The sequence below is a fragment of the Rousettus aegyptiacus genome, unplaced genomic scaffold, assembly GCF_014176215.1.
Source record: "Rousettus aegyptiacus isolate mRouAeg1 unplaced genomic scaffold, mRouAeg1.p scaffold_m13_p_7, whole genome shotgun sequence".
NCBI lineage: Eukaryota > Metazoa > Chordata > Mammalia > Chiroptera > Pteropodidae > Rousettus > Rousettus aegyptiacus.
Genome location: NW_023416310.1, coordinates 59,873,581 through 59,892,340, shown reverse-complemented (window position 1 = coordinate 59,892,340; position 18,760 = coordinate 59,873,581). Strand labels below are relative to the sequence as shown.

Here is an 18,760-nt window from a genome sequence, read left to right as displayed (position 1 = left end):
TTCAGGCTTTTAAAACTAGTTTCCTGATGGAAAAGGGAGAGGAGCCTCCAACTTCAAGAAAAACTTACAGATTGTGGGCCAGACTGCATTTTGGAGCACAGTTTTAAAAATGCAGTCCAAACAAGACTGGTAACAAAGAGGAAAGGTGAGAGAGTTTAAGGCCCAACAAAAACAGCTCGTTTGAGTGACAACACCTACTTCCTACAATTAGATTCTTGTACAAAGATGAGTCAGTTATTTCTTAACTTTTCCTGCAGCAGTAAGGCTTTGTATCCACAGCAGGAATATATTGACTATCACCCAGTATTTACATCATCCAAACAACAAATCCTTTTTTTTTATTTACTTATTGTACAATTCATGTTTGATACACTTATTTAAAAACTATAGTACTTGAGAAAAGCCCTTAGGTTAAGGAATCGAATAGCATTCCAAAAGTAGTAACAAAGGATATCTGGAAAACATGGGTGTAGCTTTGGATTGTTTTTTAAATCGGATTTTTAACTGTTTTAGATGAGCAAGGCTTTCTCCGTGTGCCTAGCACAGTAAATTCTTCACAGACATCCGCTAAGTAATTTTACACAATCGCACGCCCACGCCTAGCGGAGAAGCTTCCCGTTTTTCTGGAGGTCACCTCCCCGGGTTCTGGGACGCCAGAGGTCCTCTTGCACAAACTCGGCATAGGGCCTGGCGAGCGCAAACACCGCCCGGGCTGCTCGCACCCTCTCCTCCGCCGGCTGGTTCCGGCCCGCGGGCACCTCACCGGAGCTGGGAGGGGCCCGGAGCCCCGTCCGCTGCTCCGCCAGGTGCGCGTGCGCCGTGGCCCCGCCCACCGCCTGCCTTGCATTTCCCGGGCTCGGTGGCTGTGCTCGCTTCTCCGCGCTCCTCGGTGTCTTCACAACGCGCGTGTCCTCTGGCACCTGGGAATCGCCCAGCCTCTGTCCCGCCCAGCTCCTCGTGAGCCAGGCGGCGGGGCCATGGCGCGGCGGCGGCTGCCCGAGGCCGACTGCGGGCCCCGGGGCGCGCTGGCGTTGCTGGCCTTGGCCCTGTGCGCACCCGGGGCCCGGGGCCGGGCGCTCGAGTGGTACTCGGCCGTGGTGACCACAGAGTACAGGGACCCGCGCACGAACCAGACTGTGCGGAGCGTCGCAGAGAGCGGCCGCTTCGGCGACAGCTCTCCCAAGGAGAGCGCGCTGGGCCTAGTGGGCGTCCCGCGCGCGGCGGACCACGACCCCGAGGGCTGCTCGCCCGACACGCGCTTCTTCGTGCCCCTGCCCGGCGGCGGGGGGACCGCGCCCTGGGTCGCCCTGGTGGCGCGCGGGGGCTGCAACTTCAAGGACAAGGTGTTGGTGGCGGCGCGGCGGAACGCCTCGGCCGTGGTGGTTTACAACGAGGAGCGCCACGGGAACCTCACTGCTCCTATGTCACACGCGGGTAAGCCGGGGCCGGGGGCGGCGGAGGGGGGTGTTTTTTTGCCTTGTGGTCATGGTCGACGGCCTTCTCGACCTCCACTGGATCCCTGCGGGGTGGGGAGTATATTCCGGAAGCGGGGTGGGGTGGGGGGTGGCGCGACTTTGATAGCCCCTGGAGGTCAGGAACTGTGCACTGGATTTGCCCCGAGTGCCCCCTGGGGTGCTGTTAGGAAGAAGGCCAGCCTCGACCAGATTAGAATTTGGCCTTAGGCCCTTCAGGTGAAGGGAGATGCCCTCCGGGGGAGGGCAATGGGGAGAACGGAGGAAATTAAAACCCGCAGAAGCAGGAGTGTGGTTCTAGCCCGGAGTCTCATGATAGTTTAGCATGGGTCCCTTTCCACTCAGCATCTTTCAGAATCTGTTAGGGTAGGAACCGAAGCTCTTTTCCAGCACACTCAAGGGTCTGGCAGTCCTTCACTGGAGTATAGTGGTGGCTTGGTGGCACTATGGTTTCTGGACTTTCGCAAAACATATTTGAATACTCCAAACTGTGAGTCAGAAAATCTGGATTTAACTCGGGTCAGAAAGCTTGGATTTAAATTCGGGCATGTTGTTTAGCTGACTAGCTATCGGGTTATAATAGTGGCTCGACTGCCAATCATGTTCGTTTAGTCTTGAGTTTAGATAAAATTTTTAAAGCTGTGTTCATTCAAGAAATGACCTTGCTCATTGCCAGGTGAGCCTTCATACAGTCATGTATTCCAGAGGAGCCAGCAGTAATGATAGTTTAAAAGTCCTATTTTGTAGGAGCTCATCCTCAACCGAACTCGAGTGCTGTACCATCAGTACAACAGCAGAGAATGTATTCTGTTCTGTCTTCTAAGTTTGTAACTCTAAACTTAGTGTTAAAATCTTTTTAAAGTTTCTGCTGCTGCAAGTCGTAAGTCTTTTTTTATCTTCCCCATACTTTTGTCTTTTCTGTTTTGGTTTCCTGAATGCAAGTTTGGAATCTAATAGTAAAATGAGGACAGAAAAGTGACTGAATTTGGCCTATTTTAGCAGTCATTTGGGAGGTGAGGAAGGTTGACTTGGGAGGGTTAGGGAGGTGCTGAGAATTGGGCAGAAACTGTAGGCGCCAGGGAGGGGGAAAGGTAGATGATGGTGAGGCATATTTGAAATTGGATGGAAATGATCTGGTGGAGGTCAGAATAGAGAAGAGGAAACTGAGTCAGGCCTTTGAGAAGGCAGGAGAGGCTGTGTCCAGAATACTTGTGCAGGGGCTGGTCTCATAGCAGAGAGAAAATTTCTCAGTTGCAACAGAAAGGAGAGGTGGGTTTGGAGTGGATAGGAAACAGATGTCCATGTGATAACATTGGTGCAATTATTCCTATGATTACAAATCTACCCAATTGTCATGGTACCAAAGCCATGTTTCCACAGGACTCTCATGAAAAATCCTGTCAGATTTCACCTAGCACTCCAGATACAGCCTTTTGCTACTGTTTCCCAAATTTGATAGTTCTGTTGAAGAAAAAAGGTTAGTGTGTCAGGAATCTCTGATTCTGGCTCCTTGCAATAACTTCTCAGTGTACAACATCTTAATATAGATTTTTTTCTTTCCAATGGCAGACTCATCAACCTAAAATTTTCTAAGTCTGTTCACTGCATTTTTTGATAATGATGCTGACATCTTTTCCAGGCTCAAGAGCACTTGATTTAACTGTGGTTCATTGACCTTGCTTGTGTTATTAACATAGTTTATCCAGGCCCAGAAAAACACCTCATGAGTGTTTATTTTAAATTCTCTTCTCATGAGCTTCTGTTCCCATTATCAGTGTTCGTTCTAGCCTTTTGACTGTGAGAATAATTATTCTTGAGGAAAAAAGACAAAAGTAACAGCAATTTTTTAAAAATGTGTATAAGTACCCAGTACATAGGCACTGTACTGGGTGTTCTCTATACAGCAGCTCAGTCAATCCTCCTGACAGCCCTTTAAAGTTGGTATTTTAACCCCATTTTACCAGTGGGGAAACTGACATTGAGAATTTAAATGACTGGCCCATATAACAAGGTGATGTATGGCCAGCTCATTCCTTGTTGTGGGGTGGGGCTGTCTGTGTATTATAGGATGTTTTACAACATCCTTGGCTTCGACCTATTAGAATCTAGGCACAGTTGTGACAGCTGAAAATGTGTCCAGATATTGCCAGTGCCCAGGGGGAGAGAAGGTGACAAAATCATCCAACTTTTTGAACTATTGATTTAAAAGATAATTTGGTAGCATTGTGACTAATGGGTTACACAGAGGAAAAGCTGGAAACAGAATCCGGTTAGAACAGTTGCCTAGTACAGGTAGACGTAAAAGGGCCAGTTCTATAGTGGTGACTGTAGAGATAGAAAAGAATGATCCACATAGAACTTGGCCCAATTGGAGACAAGGGTACAAATGTATGACTTTTTGAGACTGGAATAGAATTAAGAATGGAATGAATGTGAAAGTCAGAAGAGGAACCAGCTTTGATATACATGAATTTGAAATGTTACACAGAACCTCGAGGGTACCTCAGACCTAGGTTTCCTGTATTTTTCCAGAATGTGCCTAGAATCAGTAAAAACCTCAGATTCAGCACTGCTCCATGTCCCTCTGTTACGCTGGTGTTCTACAAGATAGGTAGAGATGGCTGCTTGTAAAGTTGAATTGTAAGAGTCTTAGGTAGAATTTCTCCTTAAACCTGTTGTTTGACTCTGTTAGAATCTGGTATACAGTATTTGGATATATCAGTATTTTATTGTGGCTCTGAAATAAATAACGACTTTAAAATGATGTTCTGTCAGAACAGCTGTAAGGACTCTTAACACTAAATAATAATGCCCAGAGTTGATACCCTTTAGCAGACAGATAATGAGCCAAGTATTGTGCTTTCTTAGGGACAGAAATGCATAGGACACATGCCTGCCTTTGAGGAGTTTGAGGCCTAGTGGGAGTGAGAAACAGAACTTTCCAGACAGTATAATTTGGACCTTGACAGAATTATGTGCACAAGTGCTTAGGAAGCGTAAAAGAAGGACGGACATCTAATCTGGAGATTGCAAAGATTACTAGAAGTTAGTTTCAACAAGACGGGTAAAAGTTGATATAAGTAAAATAATGAAAATGAAAGCTTTTATAGAGTTGGCCTTAGTGTAGTTACTTTCGATTAATAAATAGGGTGATTCTTTAGCTGAAATCTTGGCGAAGGGGCCAGAGTTCAGGTGGGAGGGGGGATGCCAAAGATGTGTAAGAAGCCCCTGACCTTAAGAGAAATGTGTATTTTGTATTTGCAGAGCATGGAGAATAGTCTTTTATGAATAATAAATTCTCGATGATCTTTAATGCTCATTTCCACAAATGATCTAAAAATTCAGATTTTAATTTGGAATATATTTTAGTGCTATAGGAAGATAAATGGCACCTGGCAGCCTCAGAAGGTGGAAGTAACCAGGGATAGTTCATGGAAAGATTGCGTTTCGAAGGACAAGTTGGAGAAGTTGTCTCTGGGTAAATGTGGTGTGTGGTAGGGGTGGATGGCTATAGGACATTCTGGGTGGTGGAATTAGCACTGCAAAAGGCTGAAGGTCTGAGATAAAGTAATGCATTTAGGAAAACTGCAAAGAGTTCTCGGTAAGACTGTTGAGTAGTATATTCAACAAACAAAATATTTTTGAGCAAACCCAATTATCCAAAACATAATTTAAAATTACAAGAAGAGTCTACAGCCGTGCCACCCTGAATGTGCTGATCTCATCTGATCTTGGAAGATAAGCAGGGTCGGGCCTGGTTATTCCTTGGATGGGAGACCGTCTAGGAATACCAGGTGCTGTAGGAGTTAATTTTTTTTTTTTTTTAAATCGCAAGAAGAGAATTAAATTTATTTTGCGGTCCTTTTCACTCACCCTAGCCACCTATGAAAGTATTATGTATAATAGCTTTGGGTTACGGAGACATTCACATTCCTATTTAGTGTACCAATTCCCCTGCACAGGAGTCCATTATATTCTCCTTATTTTGGATCATTTCAACTATAATACTAGAAGATATGCCAATTTTTCAGATAGATTCATTTAGAAATCCTTCTGTGGGTCATCACTGTGATGCTGAAGCTATAAAAACTAATAAAAACAGGTGGTACTGGTCTAGTGAGGGAGACCTATAAAGAAATTGTAGTAGGTGTATAAAAAGAAATATCTAATAGGCTTCGATTCATTACCTACTCAAAGAGGGGGATGGGTGGTGCTGGAAAGCCTTAGGTTGAGCTTGTGCTGAATCTTAACGATTTAGCCAGGAATTCTCTAGGTTGTGGGGAAAAAGGTAGAAAGTATGGAAATTAAATTATTGGAAAAAAGAAAACCCAAAAGTTAATAGATTCTTTTACTGGAACTTTAAAATGTATTTCTTGCTGCCCGAATTAGTTTTCTAGAACAGAAATCTAATCCACTACTTTAAATATTTTAGTAGTTCCCATCTCCTTCAAGAGAATGTTGAAGTCTACTTTAAATAGTTTTCTTGGGAGGAGAAATGGTACACTAGACTCAAATGTCAACCTCTAGATTTTTGAAGCTGTTGACTAAGATATTTAAAAATATGTTTGTATTTGTTTTTGACAAGGTGGTAAGGGGAACACAAATTTGAAAGGAAACAAATACAGTTGATTTTTTTTTTTGGTATGGAAGAGTTTTATGGAAAATTTGGCTTGCTAAAGAATACTATACTATTATTTAACAGGTAAGATTTCGATTGTGTATTGTGTGCAGAGACTTTGAGTTAAGTGTAAGGCATAAATAAAACTAACTGCCTCCAGGAGCTCTCCTGTCTGATGGGAGTGTAGGTTCTTTGGGGAAGGAAGGGGTATTGTTGTGCAGGTGACCCTTTTTTTTTTAGTCAAACGTGATTGCTATAGCAGTGTTAACACCTAGGCAAGAAAAATTATTCTAAAGACTTTCTCACATTTCCCAAGTGTTTTGAATGTGTGTGCCTTTTGTGAAGAAATCCAGTCGTAAGTTTGGGAAAAAAGCTGTGATGTACCATCATGTGCTACTAAGGAAGGCTCTCTAGGTTGACAGGGCCAGCACCCTTGGGACTGTGCTTGCAGTGACACCGAGCTCAGGCATTTTTTACTCAACTGCCCTCTCTCTTATGCATCCCCAAAAATGTCCTAGAAAAGCAAATCACAGGGTTGCATGAGTCTTCATCCTGAGTTTTATTAATTTAAAGTAGCTCCCAGAAGTAGTCTGGCTGCTGTAATTACAGTATGTACAGCAAACAGTTTAGCTTTTATCCTAGGCACAAGAGTTTTTTGAAGTGATTTCTTTAACTCAGTAAACTTAAGATTAACTTCCTAGGTGAAAAGTTTCAGATTTATATGACAAGTGGTTTCAATTCAGGATATTCTTCTGATTGGTGATCACTATGTGTCAGTTGACCCGTCTCTCCCCCACTTGAGATTTTTAGATGTTCAAGAACCTCTCTCAGTTCATCTTCTACCTCTTATTCATTCATTCATTCATTCATTCATTCAAAAAAACATTACACATTATGCGCCAGCTTCTGTGGGAGTTACTTGAGGATAATGAGATTATGTATATATTAGTCACTAACTAAGCTGTACTAGTCACCATTTCGGGTGTATGTTTTTGTAATGGTTTCACAGCCTAGAAAGCCTCCATTCCTTTGCTTGGTAAACTTTCCTGTCCTCCAAGACGTAGCTCAGATGCACTTCCCAGGGAAAGAGCCCCCTGCCTCCACCGCAGACAAAAGTTATCACTTCATTTCTGCAGCTTTTTGTGCTCCACTTTCTTAGTAAACAAGTGAGTGTCCAAAATGGAAAAATTCTTATCTCCATTTTATAGCAGAAGAAATACTGAGGACAGATTTTCCAGACTCAGACAGTGGTAACAGAGTGACATTTGAACCCAGTCTGCGCTCAGAAGCCTCAAGGGTCCCCCCATGAGGTGGCAGGTGCTCAGTCTTTTAGAAGTGGCTTTTCCAGGTTGTATACGATACCTACCAGCTCTTAAAACTTCCGAGAGCCCTCATCTATAAAATGATAATGTGGCCTCTTTCCGCTTCAAGTGAGATAATAAATGTGAAAGTGCTTCAAAGTTGTTTTTTCCCATGATGCCACAGAGGATGTTATATCAGTACCAGATATAGCTGTAAGCATGGCATAGACAGTTTTGTGTTCTGTATAAAAGTTCTTAACTGAGGCAGGTACATGGAGTTTATTATACTCGTCTTCCTACTTTAGTATGTTGCTGAAAATTTCCACAGAGAGGAGGTTTGTAAAAAAAAGGCTTTCAGTTTGTGAAGTGCCATGTAATTATAAGTGGCATAACTATCATAATTATTTCTATACTTGTCTTTCTTAGCTACTAGATGTTTATTTTCCTTAAGGCAGGAAATGCCTTACTCTGTATCCCATCTCCCTATGATGACATGGAGATTGTGTGAGAGCTCAGACAACTTCAGTTCTTGCTAAGTGACACTTATAGGCCCAGGTCATAGGATTGGCTTCCAGACAGGAGCCACCTTAGAAGAGTGCCCTTCTGGTGTTTCAGTAACTAAATCCCACTGGCTGAGGGCCACAGTAGATTTGTATAAGTAAAATTTCTCTATGACAAAATAGTGCTATCACGAGGTTTTAAGCTCCTCTAGCAGAAGCGGTCAGGGTCCCCAGCCTCTAGGGGTGGCCTTCCAGACGTGGTTTGTGTTGTGACTATACAGATTTCTTGTCCATACATTTTTATGTGTTGCTTTTTTTTTCACCTGTCGAGTACTGTCAGTATTGACAGCTGCTGCCTCAGTTTGTATACATGGCTGTGATTTATAGAACTCTTACTCTTGTATGTGTGTATTGTTATTAGCAAAAGCTTAGGAGAAAAATTGGCAATCGATATTTTTATAGATACCTCACATATACATTTATATGTATGTCTGTGCAATTAAGCTCTTGGATATAGAATCTCTGGATCAAGAGAGATGTGTTTGTTTACAATTTTTTTGATAGCCATTGCCCTCCATACCAGATGGTAGTAATTCACTCCCCAGAAGTGTGCTGGAGCGCAGATTTGTGCTCACTCTTGCCAGCTAGTATAGTGAATCAAACTCTTTGACCTTTGCTGTCTTATAGGTATAATGTTTTCTTTTGTACCATGACTTTTCTTGTTTAAAATCCATTTCTTGGAGAGCGACCACTAATAGGTACAGCATTTCTTTTGCGGGATGTGATAAATGTTATGGAATTAGATAGTGGTGATGATTTCATAACCTCTGTGACTATACTAAATCCACTGACTTGTATTCTTTAAAAGGGTGAAGTTTATGGCGTATTAATATCTCACTAAACCTGCTATTTAAAAAAATAAAACTCAATTGTATTTTCCTTTCTGCAAACTGACTTCGTTTCCTTTGTTTTTCTACTCCTTTTCAAATAGGAAATTAATTTTGTGTCTTTGTTATGTTACATGTATTTTTCTCCATTGGCCATTTGCTTTTATGATCTTTCTTGATGCCTTGATTTTTGCGCTCTTTTAGCCATGCAGAAAATTTTCATTTTTATGTGGTTGGTCAAATCTCTTTCCTTCCTTCCTTCCTTCCTTCCTTCCTTCCTTCCTTCCTTCCTTCCTTCCTTCCTTCCTTCCTTCGTCAAATCTCTTTTTTTCTTCTTCCTTCCTTCCTTCCGTCTGTCCTTCCATCCTTCCGTCCTTCCTTCCTTCCTTCCTTCGTCAAATCTCTTTTTTTTCTTCTTCCTTCCTTCCTTCCGTCTGTCCTTCCATCCTTCCGTCCTTCCTTCCTTCCTTAATTCTGAGGTGGGTTTTTGTGCTTTGAATGGTTTTTCTTCACTATTACTTATTTTTAAACCACCATGTTTCTTCTGGCTCTTCTGTATTTCCTCTTCCTTACATATTTAAATCTTTGATTTAGTTGGCATTTATTTGGGCGCAAGTTGTGAGGTGATACAGCTTTTTTCTACCCCCTCAGATGATAACCCAGTTGCTTCCACACTGTTTTTTAATAATCCATTTTACCCCATTGATTTGAAATTGCTCTTTTATCTTTTACTAAATTCTTTGAGGTATTTGGGTCTAATTTCTGGACTTTTTTTCCTGTCCCATTATTCTTATCATTTTTGTGTTACTATCACAATATTTTAATTACTTTAAATATAAAAGCTAGTCCAGGTTTTACTGTTTAAAAAGTTTTCCCAGTCATTCTTGATTTCCCCAAAGTGAATGAATTTCAGAAGCAGCCTTTTTTTAGAAGCAGCATTTTTAAGATATTAAAAATCCTATTATTTTATGGTTATTTATACATAGATAGGGTCTTATGTGTGCGTGTGTGTGTGTATGTCTTATGTCTGCTCATACCTTCAGAGAAATGTGAAATGATAGTGACAATAGAAATGCTCAGATTGTCTCCCTGAGTGTAATGGGGCATGATTTATACGTTATGTTAACATTTATAAGTGAAATTTGTCGGTATGGTTCTTTTGTTTTTCTTTACCATGTTTGGTTTTATTATCTTAGAAATTATTTTAAAACTTTTTTTTTTTTAATCTGCGGAATTATTTAAATATCATTGGTGTTATTTGTCCTTAAAAGGTTTGGTGGTAAAATTCGTCTGTGAAACTGAGTCGGGGCTCCTGTTTTGGGGGAGGTAGTTCTTAGTGATTTGTTCTACTTCTCATGTTATCAGTCTGTTTTCTTTGTTGGGACCAATTTTGGTAACTAATGTTTTCCTTAAAAATTATCCATTTTACTTAAGTTTTCAGACATATGCATGGATGAGTCATAGTGTTCTCCTGTTTCTCTTAACTATCTTATTTTATGTTCTTTATGTTAATTTCTTTGTTCTTTCTTACAGGAACAGGAAGTATAGTGGTCATTATGGTTAGCTACCCAAAAGGAAAGGAAATTTTGGATCTGGTGCAAAAAGGAATTTCAGTCAAGATGACCATAGAGGTTGGCGCCCGTCACGTACAGGAGTTCATCAGTGGGCAGTCTGTGGTGTTTGTAGCCATCGCCTTCATCACCATGATGATCATCTCATTAGCCTGGCTAATATTTTACTATATACAGCGTTTCCTGTATACTGGCTCACAGTTTGGAAGTCAGGTAATTATGAATTAACTCTTTTTAACTTTACTTTTTAAAAGATATTTTGTAAGTTTTCCCATATATATTGCTTGAAGTTATATTGAACTCTATTCTTAATTTCATTTTCACTTATTGATATTTAAACATCAATACAATCTTTCTGAAAATGTTCTTAATTAGAATATTTTAAATTTTTTGTTCTTTGATAAATTAGATACCTTTAAATCTGGGTCACTTTTTGTATATTTTACTCCTGCAGATACCCTCTTTGTCCTTTTCCAGATATAAAGGAATGGCAGACGTAAGGTAGAGGGGACCTGGTTCTGTGTTTATAAAGAGGGCCAAGGGCCCCAAGACAATGAGCTGAGTGGGAGGGCGTTTTTTGTCTCTCTATGTGGAGCAACTTTCAAAGTCATTTATCTGCAGAGAGACACTGTCTCGGTAATAGCTAAGAGGAGGACAGGTGAGGAGCGGAGGCTCCCAAAGGCAGGCCTTTTGAATTTCACACTCAACTCTGTTGTCTTGAAAAGTTGCCCTTCCTGGCTTTGTGGCTGTGGTCAGTCATTTCGGAGTCACTATCTACCCGATGACTAGGAAACCTCTTACCTTTTAGGTGTTAATAGATCAGCATGTGGTGGCCCCATCCTTGGGTTACTACTTTCTTGCCAGTATTTAAACATAAGAGTTGGAATTGGGTTCTCTTTCAGACATGAAATGGAAAATAAGTATTCTTGATCAAGCAGCTCTTAAAGTTATATGTGGCTTGTTTTATACATTAAGATTTATATAGTAATTCTTAAAGTTATTTCCATTGTAATCATTTAACTTTGCCTTTTAAATTAATTTTTCCTACCAGCTTTCTTACCTGATTTTTTAAAAATAGTGATTTAACATAAAATTCTCAATTATGATATGTATTTTTTTCCTTTCTAAGAGCCATAGAAAAGAAACCAAGAAAGTTATTGGCCAGCTTCCACTTCATACTATAAAGCATGGAGAAAAGGTACCACTTTTATGGTTTTGTTTTTGTTTTTGTTTTTTAGTTTGGTTTAGACTAGACTGTATGTCTGCATGTCTAAGTAATGTTTTCCAATTCATTAAATTCACAGTATCGAACATGTGGAGTTTTGGCTCATTTGAGATAGTACTACCTTTTATATGTGTTTACTTTAACGCAGTCTTGTCAGCAGTATGCAACGAGCCTTTCAGACCTGTGCTTTTTGAATTTACATATGGGCAATTGAATTTAAATTAATTTACGTACAACTAAACTTAAAATTCATATATGCAGTGGACTATTACTCAGCCATTAAATTGAAATCCTACCATTTTCAGTGATAGGATGGACCTAGGTGTTATGCTGCATGAAATAAGTCAGAGAAAGATAAATACCATGTGATTTCATTTATATAAGGAATCTAAGGAACAAAAATAACAAACTAATTAAAAACACTCACAAATATAGAGGAAAATCTGGTGACTGCCAGAGGGTTAAGGGGGATAGGGACTGGGAGAAAGGAGTGAAGGGTTAAAAATTACAAATTAGTAGTTGATAGATAGTCATGGGATAGGGAGCACTGCAGAGCACGGCATAGGGAATGCAGTTAGTATTAATGTAATGGCTAGATGGAGAGCCAGAGGAGAGAAAGAGCAATTAGGGAGATTGTTTTATAAATGATATAAATGCCTAACCAATGTACTATATGCTTGAAACTTAAGAAAAAGGTTCAAGGAGGAAGAGTGCCATCAACTGAGTCAAGTACTAGTAAGTCAAGGATGGGGGGGAGAGTTACCTTGATTAGGCACGATGAAGATGGCAAAGTGTTACAGGCAGAACAGGAGATAACAAATGCTCTTCAGGTCTTCATTGTACATATACAGATTATGCAAAACTGGGAGTCATAAGACATTTGGTAAATGAAAAATAAAATGGTAAAGGTAATATAATATTATTGAAAATCATAAAAAAAAACTAACTTAAAATTCAGTTCCTCCTTCACACTAGTTACGTTCAAATGCTCAAATAGCCACTTTGGCTGGTTGCTACCATCCTGGACAGGGCTGATATGTCTTATCGAAGAAAATTCTACCTGTTGGTCAGGCCCAATGACACAAAAGAAGATAAAGAACTTAAGGTCTCCACCACAGACCCTTGAAAATTTAAATTCTTCTCTGTTGAATCTGAGACATGTCCTTTCCCTCTGATGCCCTTAATTATAGAGAGAAGATATTGAGATTTGTGGAAGAGAGAAAAGATGTTTCTAAAGATACTTTTTAAAATTTTTTTTTTTTACAAAAGAAACTTTTTTTAAAAAGTTCTTAGTTTATTAATTCTCAGATGAAAAATCTGATCACCATGGATGTCACTGAACAAATCTTTATTTCTTCTGTTGTGCATTCTCCACCTCACTTTTTGCCAGCACCAACATTGGCCTTTGCAGTCTCCCTAACTTCATTCTGTTCTTGCATTCCTTTCGCCGTTTTCTTGAGGTCTTCCTCTTCTCATACAGGCCATGTCTTGCAAGTCTATGTTTGGGTTCATTTCTCTTTGCATAATCCAAGGAATTATAAATCATGCCACAACTGGTTGGCTACCACCAAAATGGGTTCAGAATCCAAATACAAAGATGACATCTTGTGTTGTCTTGTACATTTTTGGCTAATTTTTCCCAAATTTCTGCCTTAGGTACTGTTGCCTTTCCAGGATGAAGGATGTTGATGATCATTTGTTTCCATTGAAGTAGCCTATTAGTCATGAACTTCCTGGTCTAGATAGATAACGTGTTGTTCATAATGGCGGGAGGCCCTCAAGCATTAGAGGGTAGATTCCTTAAAATGAGAGGAGTAGCTAACACAGTAGTGTTTATTCTTTTAATAGTGCATCTTACCACGAACTATGACAACTATGTTGACATAGCTATGATTCGGTTCAGTCATTTTGATAATTCATTTTATCTCACTGTTTTTGAACCACACTGTATTCTACCTTCTAGTCTCCCTTCCAAAAAAAGAAAAAAAGAAAGAAAGAAGCACTGCACTTATGCTAGATATCATTTCCTCTCATCTACTGAACACATTAATTTATAAACCTTTGATTTGAGAACTTGGGAATCTGATATTCATGGTTTATGTGATAGCTTTAATATTAAGATACTCCTGGAATTGTATTGTTGGCTGCCATCCTTTCCCTAATGCATTGTCGTAATAGTTGAGTTTGTGCAAGGTGTCTTTCCATGCAAATGCACCAAAAGTTTTTTAAAAATTTCCCATCTTATGGGTTAAGGTTTGCATTCAGTTTACAAATCAAAGATCCAAGGGAAGAGAGTCTCCAGTGAATGCCTGTGACAAACCGCGTGCATTCTACATAGCCAGTGACTTAACAAGCATGTAGTTTTATATTCCTCTTGGATGGGTCTTCTACTCTCCATTATCAGGAAATTACAGTTCTTAAATGTAAGAATTCGTAGATTCATATGTATCATTTACTGAATTGAGTCTTTCAGAACATACATAAATTGATACTATCCTCTTCCTATACAGAACATTTTTGAAAATCTGCTTCCACAGACTTTTTAAAAAGCTGTCAAATTAATGGCTTAAAAAAGAGGATCAATAAATGGTCCATGAGGTATAAACATGGATTTTCAGTATTCTGATTTTTCTTCTTATACATTCACAGTAATGTACAAGCTTGTAAACCTTCAGGGACTTTAAAAGTTATTTTATCACTCATGCGTGATATTTACTTTAGTTACAATATAATTTTAAGTGTTATCAAGTTCATTTAATACAATCTTTGATAAAAGTCTATGAAATCATTCTTGATTGCTGGCTTGTTAACAAGTCAAGCACATGGCTAAATATATTTTTTAATAATTATGTAAGTATGGTGTAGCCAAGTTCCATAAAATTATCTTGCTTGAGTTGTAGCCATCTACAGAATCCTGAGAATGAGAGTCTCATTGGCCTTTCTTGATCAACTGACCACTCTGGCCCTGCCTGCTTTGGTTGATAGGATATGGTCAGGTAGGGAGATCTAGGGGGGTACTCAGGAAAGTGGGGATTGCCCCCCAAAAGGTCTATAAACCATAGGTTCTTAGAAGTGGAAATTTTGTCTCAAGACGGCTTCCTTCCCTATGATTTTTGTTTCTTTTTACCTTTGTTAATTTGATAGGTGAAAAACTATAACTTAATTTGTAATTTTTATCATAAGAAGGTGAATATTACAGATACTTAGCCATTTGCATCTTCTCATTTGCAAGTTGTAACCTGTGCTTTCGCCAGTTCTCATGAATGTGCTATAGATTTTGTTTTTGGTAATTCCAGGAAACAAGCAGCTTATTGGTTATTCATTCTCTCTATAAGATTAAATTTGAAGAATAACTTAGCATAGTAAAGCAGGCATTTGTATTTCTAAAGCCCTTAAAACATGAACACTAGTCTTGTATGCAAACAATTTTCATGTCTGATTAGGTAGACAATGAAATTTTAAAAAATTTTCAGCCAGTTTCTTTAAATATTCTCTTGATAGTGGTAAAAAGTAACTACTGAGTAAAAATTGTGAGTTTAGTTCCAGGTTGTACCAGCGTGGGCTAGAATTCGTCATTGTTTTAACGAGGATATACTATATACCCAGATTAGTAAACTCTTTCCTCTTCTTTTTACAGGGAATTGATGTTGAAGCTGAGAATTGTGCAGTGTGTATTGAAAATTTTAAAGTAAAGGATGTTATCAGAATTCTGCCATGCAAGTATGTTCTTGTTACCTCATTGCTTGACAGCTTTCAGATTTCCAGTAATAGGGTTTTCATGTCTTTATGACATGAAAGTCTTGCTATTGTGATGACATCATGATGATCTCATCCTTTAGAAAAGACATTTCCAGCCTTCAAGTCCCCCCTATATTGTACTGCTTTAAAATTGCTTTGTGTCTACGGCCATGCTACCCTGAACGAGCCCAATCCCGTCTGATCTCAGAAGCTAAGCAAGGTCAGGCCTGGTTAGTACTTGGGTGGAAGACCACCCAGGAAGACCAGGTGCTGTAGGCCTAAAAAGTAAAGGATTGTAAGGTGACAAGGTCCTTGCAATCTATGAGGTCAACCAAGGGTTGCGTCGCCTTAAAAAAAATAAATAAATAAATTGCTTTGCTTAGGAAACTAAGTGACTATTGAGATCCATTATATATCTTTGTCATGGATTGGCTTTTTAAAAAGTGTGCTGTGTAAGGAGCAAGGAAACTGAAGCATGACAGGTGTAGGCATTGTGAGAGGGCCAGAAAGGGTGGCAGAAAGTAAGTAAGGGAAGACAGTGGTTTGCTGTTATTTGCTCCCTGGGTTTGGGTTCTTTTGGAGATTGTATAAAATAAATATTCCTCCTCTTACTCTAGGTACATTAGAGATTTTTTTTTTTTTTCCAGCAACAAGAAGTTATATTTCCTTTTTAAAGGAGAGTTTGATAACTTTAAAAGAGTTGCTTTGTTAGTGGAAGGCTGTACAAAAATTATGTTTAAGTCTGATCAGTTTTAATGACACTTCACACCTAGTAGAAGCAAGTACCGAGTTAATATATGATTATGTTTGCTAAGTACTTTAGTATATGTATAAGTACTTTATAGTAGGTTAAATTCTCAATAATTGTGAAGGAAATGAATAATCAGAATAACAAAATTAAAGTTTCCTGAATAAAAATATAACTTAAATCTACAGATATTTAGAGGGCATTGGTGTGATGAGTACTTAATGAATTGAGGTCATTATAGGTCGATTATGTCCTATAGGAAATTATTAAAATAGAAAAGAATTTTTACTCTAGGCTCGTTTAGGGGGCAGATCTTTCTGACTTAATGTTTAGGATGCTGCACAAAGAGGCAACTTGAGGCTAATTTCATGGCATCAGAGATATCCTGATTTTTGTATTTTACCTGGGTTTTGTATTTGACCCTTGTGAGCAGATATGTGACATGTGCACATTTTCTGGTCTTAGGGATTTTGGCTCCCTGCCCATTTTCTCCTGTGCTTTATTGAACAAATTCTCCAATACTGCCAACATATTTCTTTTATGTTTTTATAAAATAATTCCTTTGGTGAGTTACTTTCAGTTTGAAGATGGAAAAGTAAAAAGAGAAGCTAGACTAGTCTGTATTGTGTAACTAAGTACTGTTATTTTTAACTGTTCTGGCAGATTTTTGTGTGATAAACTACTGAGTATTTCCTGTGCCCAGCACATTACACATTTGCTCCTCATAACAGCCTGTGGTGTCGGTGTAGAGGTCAAGGACTAGTCCAGAGTCACAGCATCAAGTCATACAGCTGATATTTGAGCCCTATCTGCCTGGCTCCATTACCCGAACTCTTAGCTCCTCATATTTTTCACATAAGAGCCAACTAGACAAATCAGTAAAAGAAGAAAATACATAAGTGATTTTTTTTTTTTATTCTGAAAGGAATAGGTGTTCATTATAGAAAAACGTAGAGTATATAAAAATACATAAGACAGAATATAAATGTTTTTTTAAGCCTGCATCTCAAAGATGATTTGTTAATGTTCTGTATTTCCATTTGAGCCATTTGATGAACTTGTATAAGATGCTATCAGTTTAGTATTACTTTATTTATATTAGCTTAGTGTTGGTTTACTTATGCCATATTTGTTCCCAAAAGGGTGTCAAAAACATATAAAAATACAACCTAGCATGAGGCGAAAAGAAAACATGCTGTTTTTGTGGAATTAAGGGGAAATTACTCTTTAAGAGTCTAATGTGGAAAATAGAATAGATAAGTATTTAGGGTAAATGAATAGAACTAGAATGTTGATTTGACGTTATTTAATTTGTAATGAGAAGATAAGTTGGTAGAATGTGTTATTTCCTTTATAAGATATAAACATTTATTTGAAAACATTAACACATACTTAATTTTTTTAGGCATATTTTTCATAGAATATGCATTGACCCATGGCTTTTGGATCACCGCACGTGTCCAATGTGTAAACTTGATGTCATCAAAGCCCTGGGATATTGGGTTTGTTACATTTTTGTTTATATTCATTTAGTCTCTGCCCCCGTTCTTCCTGAGAGATACAATTTCATTACTGACTAGAGGCAAGAGGGATGGGCTGAATAGTTCTGACGTCCTTGTGGTTCCTGAAGAAATTTTCCTCTGTATTAAAAATGAATTCTTTAGAAATTCCAAAAAATTAATAAACTAAATTTGTGATTGTAGAATAATATGCTAGATGTTTCCTCAGTTATATTTTGGTACAATACTTTGCAGAATATATATGTGCTAGTCAGTCTCCTATAAAGAGGAATTATAAAATGTTTGAAATGGAAGGAGCCTCAGACATTTCTGGCTCAAGGTGTACATCATATATATGAGGAAGCCAAAGCCAACAATTTCTAATACCAGTTCTCCCAATTCCTTGGTTTCAGAATTGAATAGTGCTGGGGAATTTTGTCCTGCATTGAATTTACTCCATCACTTTGATACTCAGATGGTCATAGGGCCTTGTTCAGAAAACAGACAGGAGGGCAAAGCGGAAGAGAGCACAGAGTAGTAGCCAGCCATATACTGAGTGCTGTATGAGCATCACGACATTTGCTTCTCGCAGCCCTCTGTGAGATAAGTACTGCCATCCCTGTCTTACTGATGAGAAACTCCCATATAGGAGATGCTAAATTGCTCACCCAAGGTCACAGCTAGTTAGAGGGGATTTGGCTTTCAGACACAAGTTTGCTTAATTCCAGGGTCCAAGCTCTTAAATACTATCCGATCCAGAAGGGAGGACATAGAGGGATGAGAACAGATTTTCTCCTAGATTGTTATATTTTTTATTGTTTTAGAGTCTTCATATAAACTATTCATGTCTCAGTATTCTTGATTAAATAGTAAATAGTTTTTGGAATAAAGATCTTTGAAAGACCTAATTTAAGTATAAAATATACTTTTCTTCTTGCTAGAGTTTTTGGTCGTATTTTAGAGTTAGAAACTGCGGAGAGGTTTTTTAATGATCATTTTATGCAACTTAAAGTCATGGCTGTGAGGGCTGCAGATCTTAATGTTCCCACCCTCTAGCTTAGCATATCTGCTCAGGTGGTTTCAAGACCACAGCTCTAATAACTGCTGTGGTTTCCTATGAATTGTTTTTTTTAAGTGTGAGTTCTGGAATGCCCTCACCATAGGCACACAGAAAGGGGGGAGGTCAGCATTCGAGAACTGC

At 38.9% G+C, this 18,760-nt stretch overlaps 1 protein-coding gene and 2 pseudogenes across 6 annotated transcripts in view; all 3 read left to right on the top strand.

Annotated features, from left to right (window-relative positions):
- The first annotated feature begins 805 nt into the window (after positions 1-805).
- The window catches only part of RNF149 (ring finger protein 149), a 37,042-nt gene continuing 19,087 nt past the window's right edge, over positions 806-18,760 (top strand). For all 6 annotated transcript variants that reach the window (XM_036224195.1, XM_016120774.2, XM_036224193.1 and 3 more), the window contains exons 1-5: positions 806-1,434; positions 10,312-10,562; positions 11,479-11,547; positions 15,212-15,294; positions 17,466-17,562. In XM_036224195.1, the coding sequence (XP_036080088.1) occupies positions 978-1,434; positions 10,312-10,562; positions 11,479-11,547; positions 15,212-15,294; positions 17,466-17,562 (957 nt within the window). In that variant the 5' untranslated portion in view covers positions 806-977. The remainder of the gene's footprint in view (positions 1,435-10,311; positions 10,563-11,478; positions 11,548-15,211; positions 15,295-17,465; positions 17,563-18,760) is intronic.
- Positions 5,161-5,278, top strand: LOC118605663 (annotated as a pseudogene).
- On the top strand, positions 15,473-15,591 carry LOC118605929 (annotated as a pseudogene).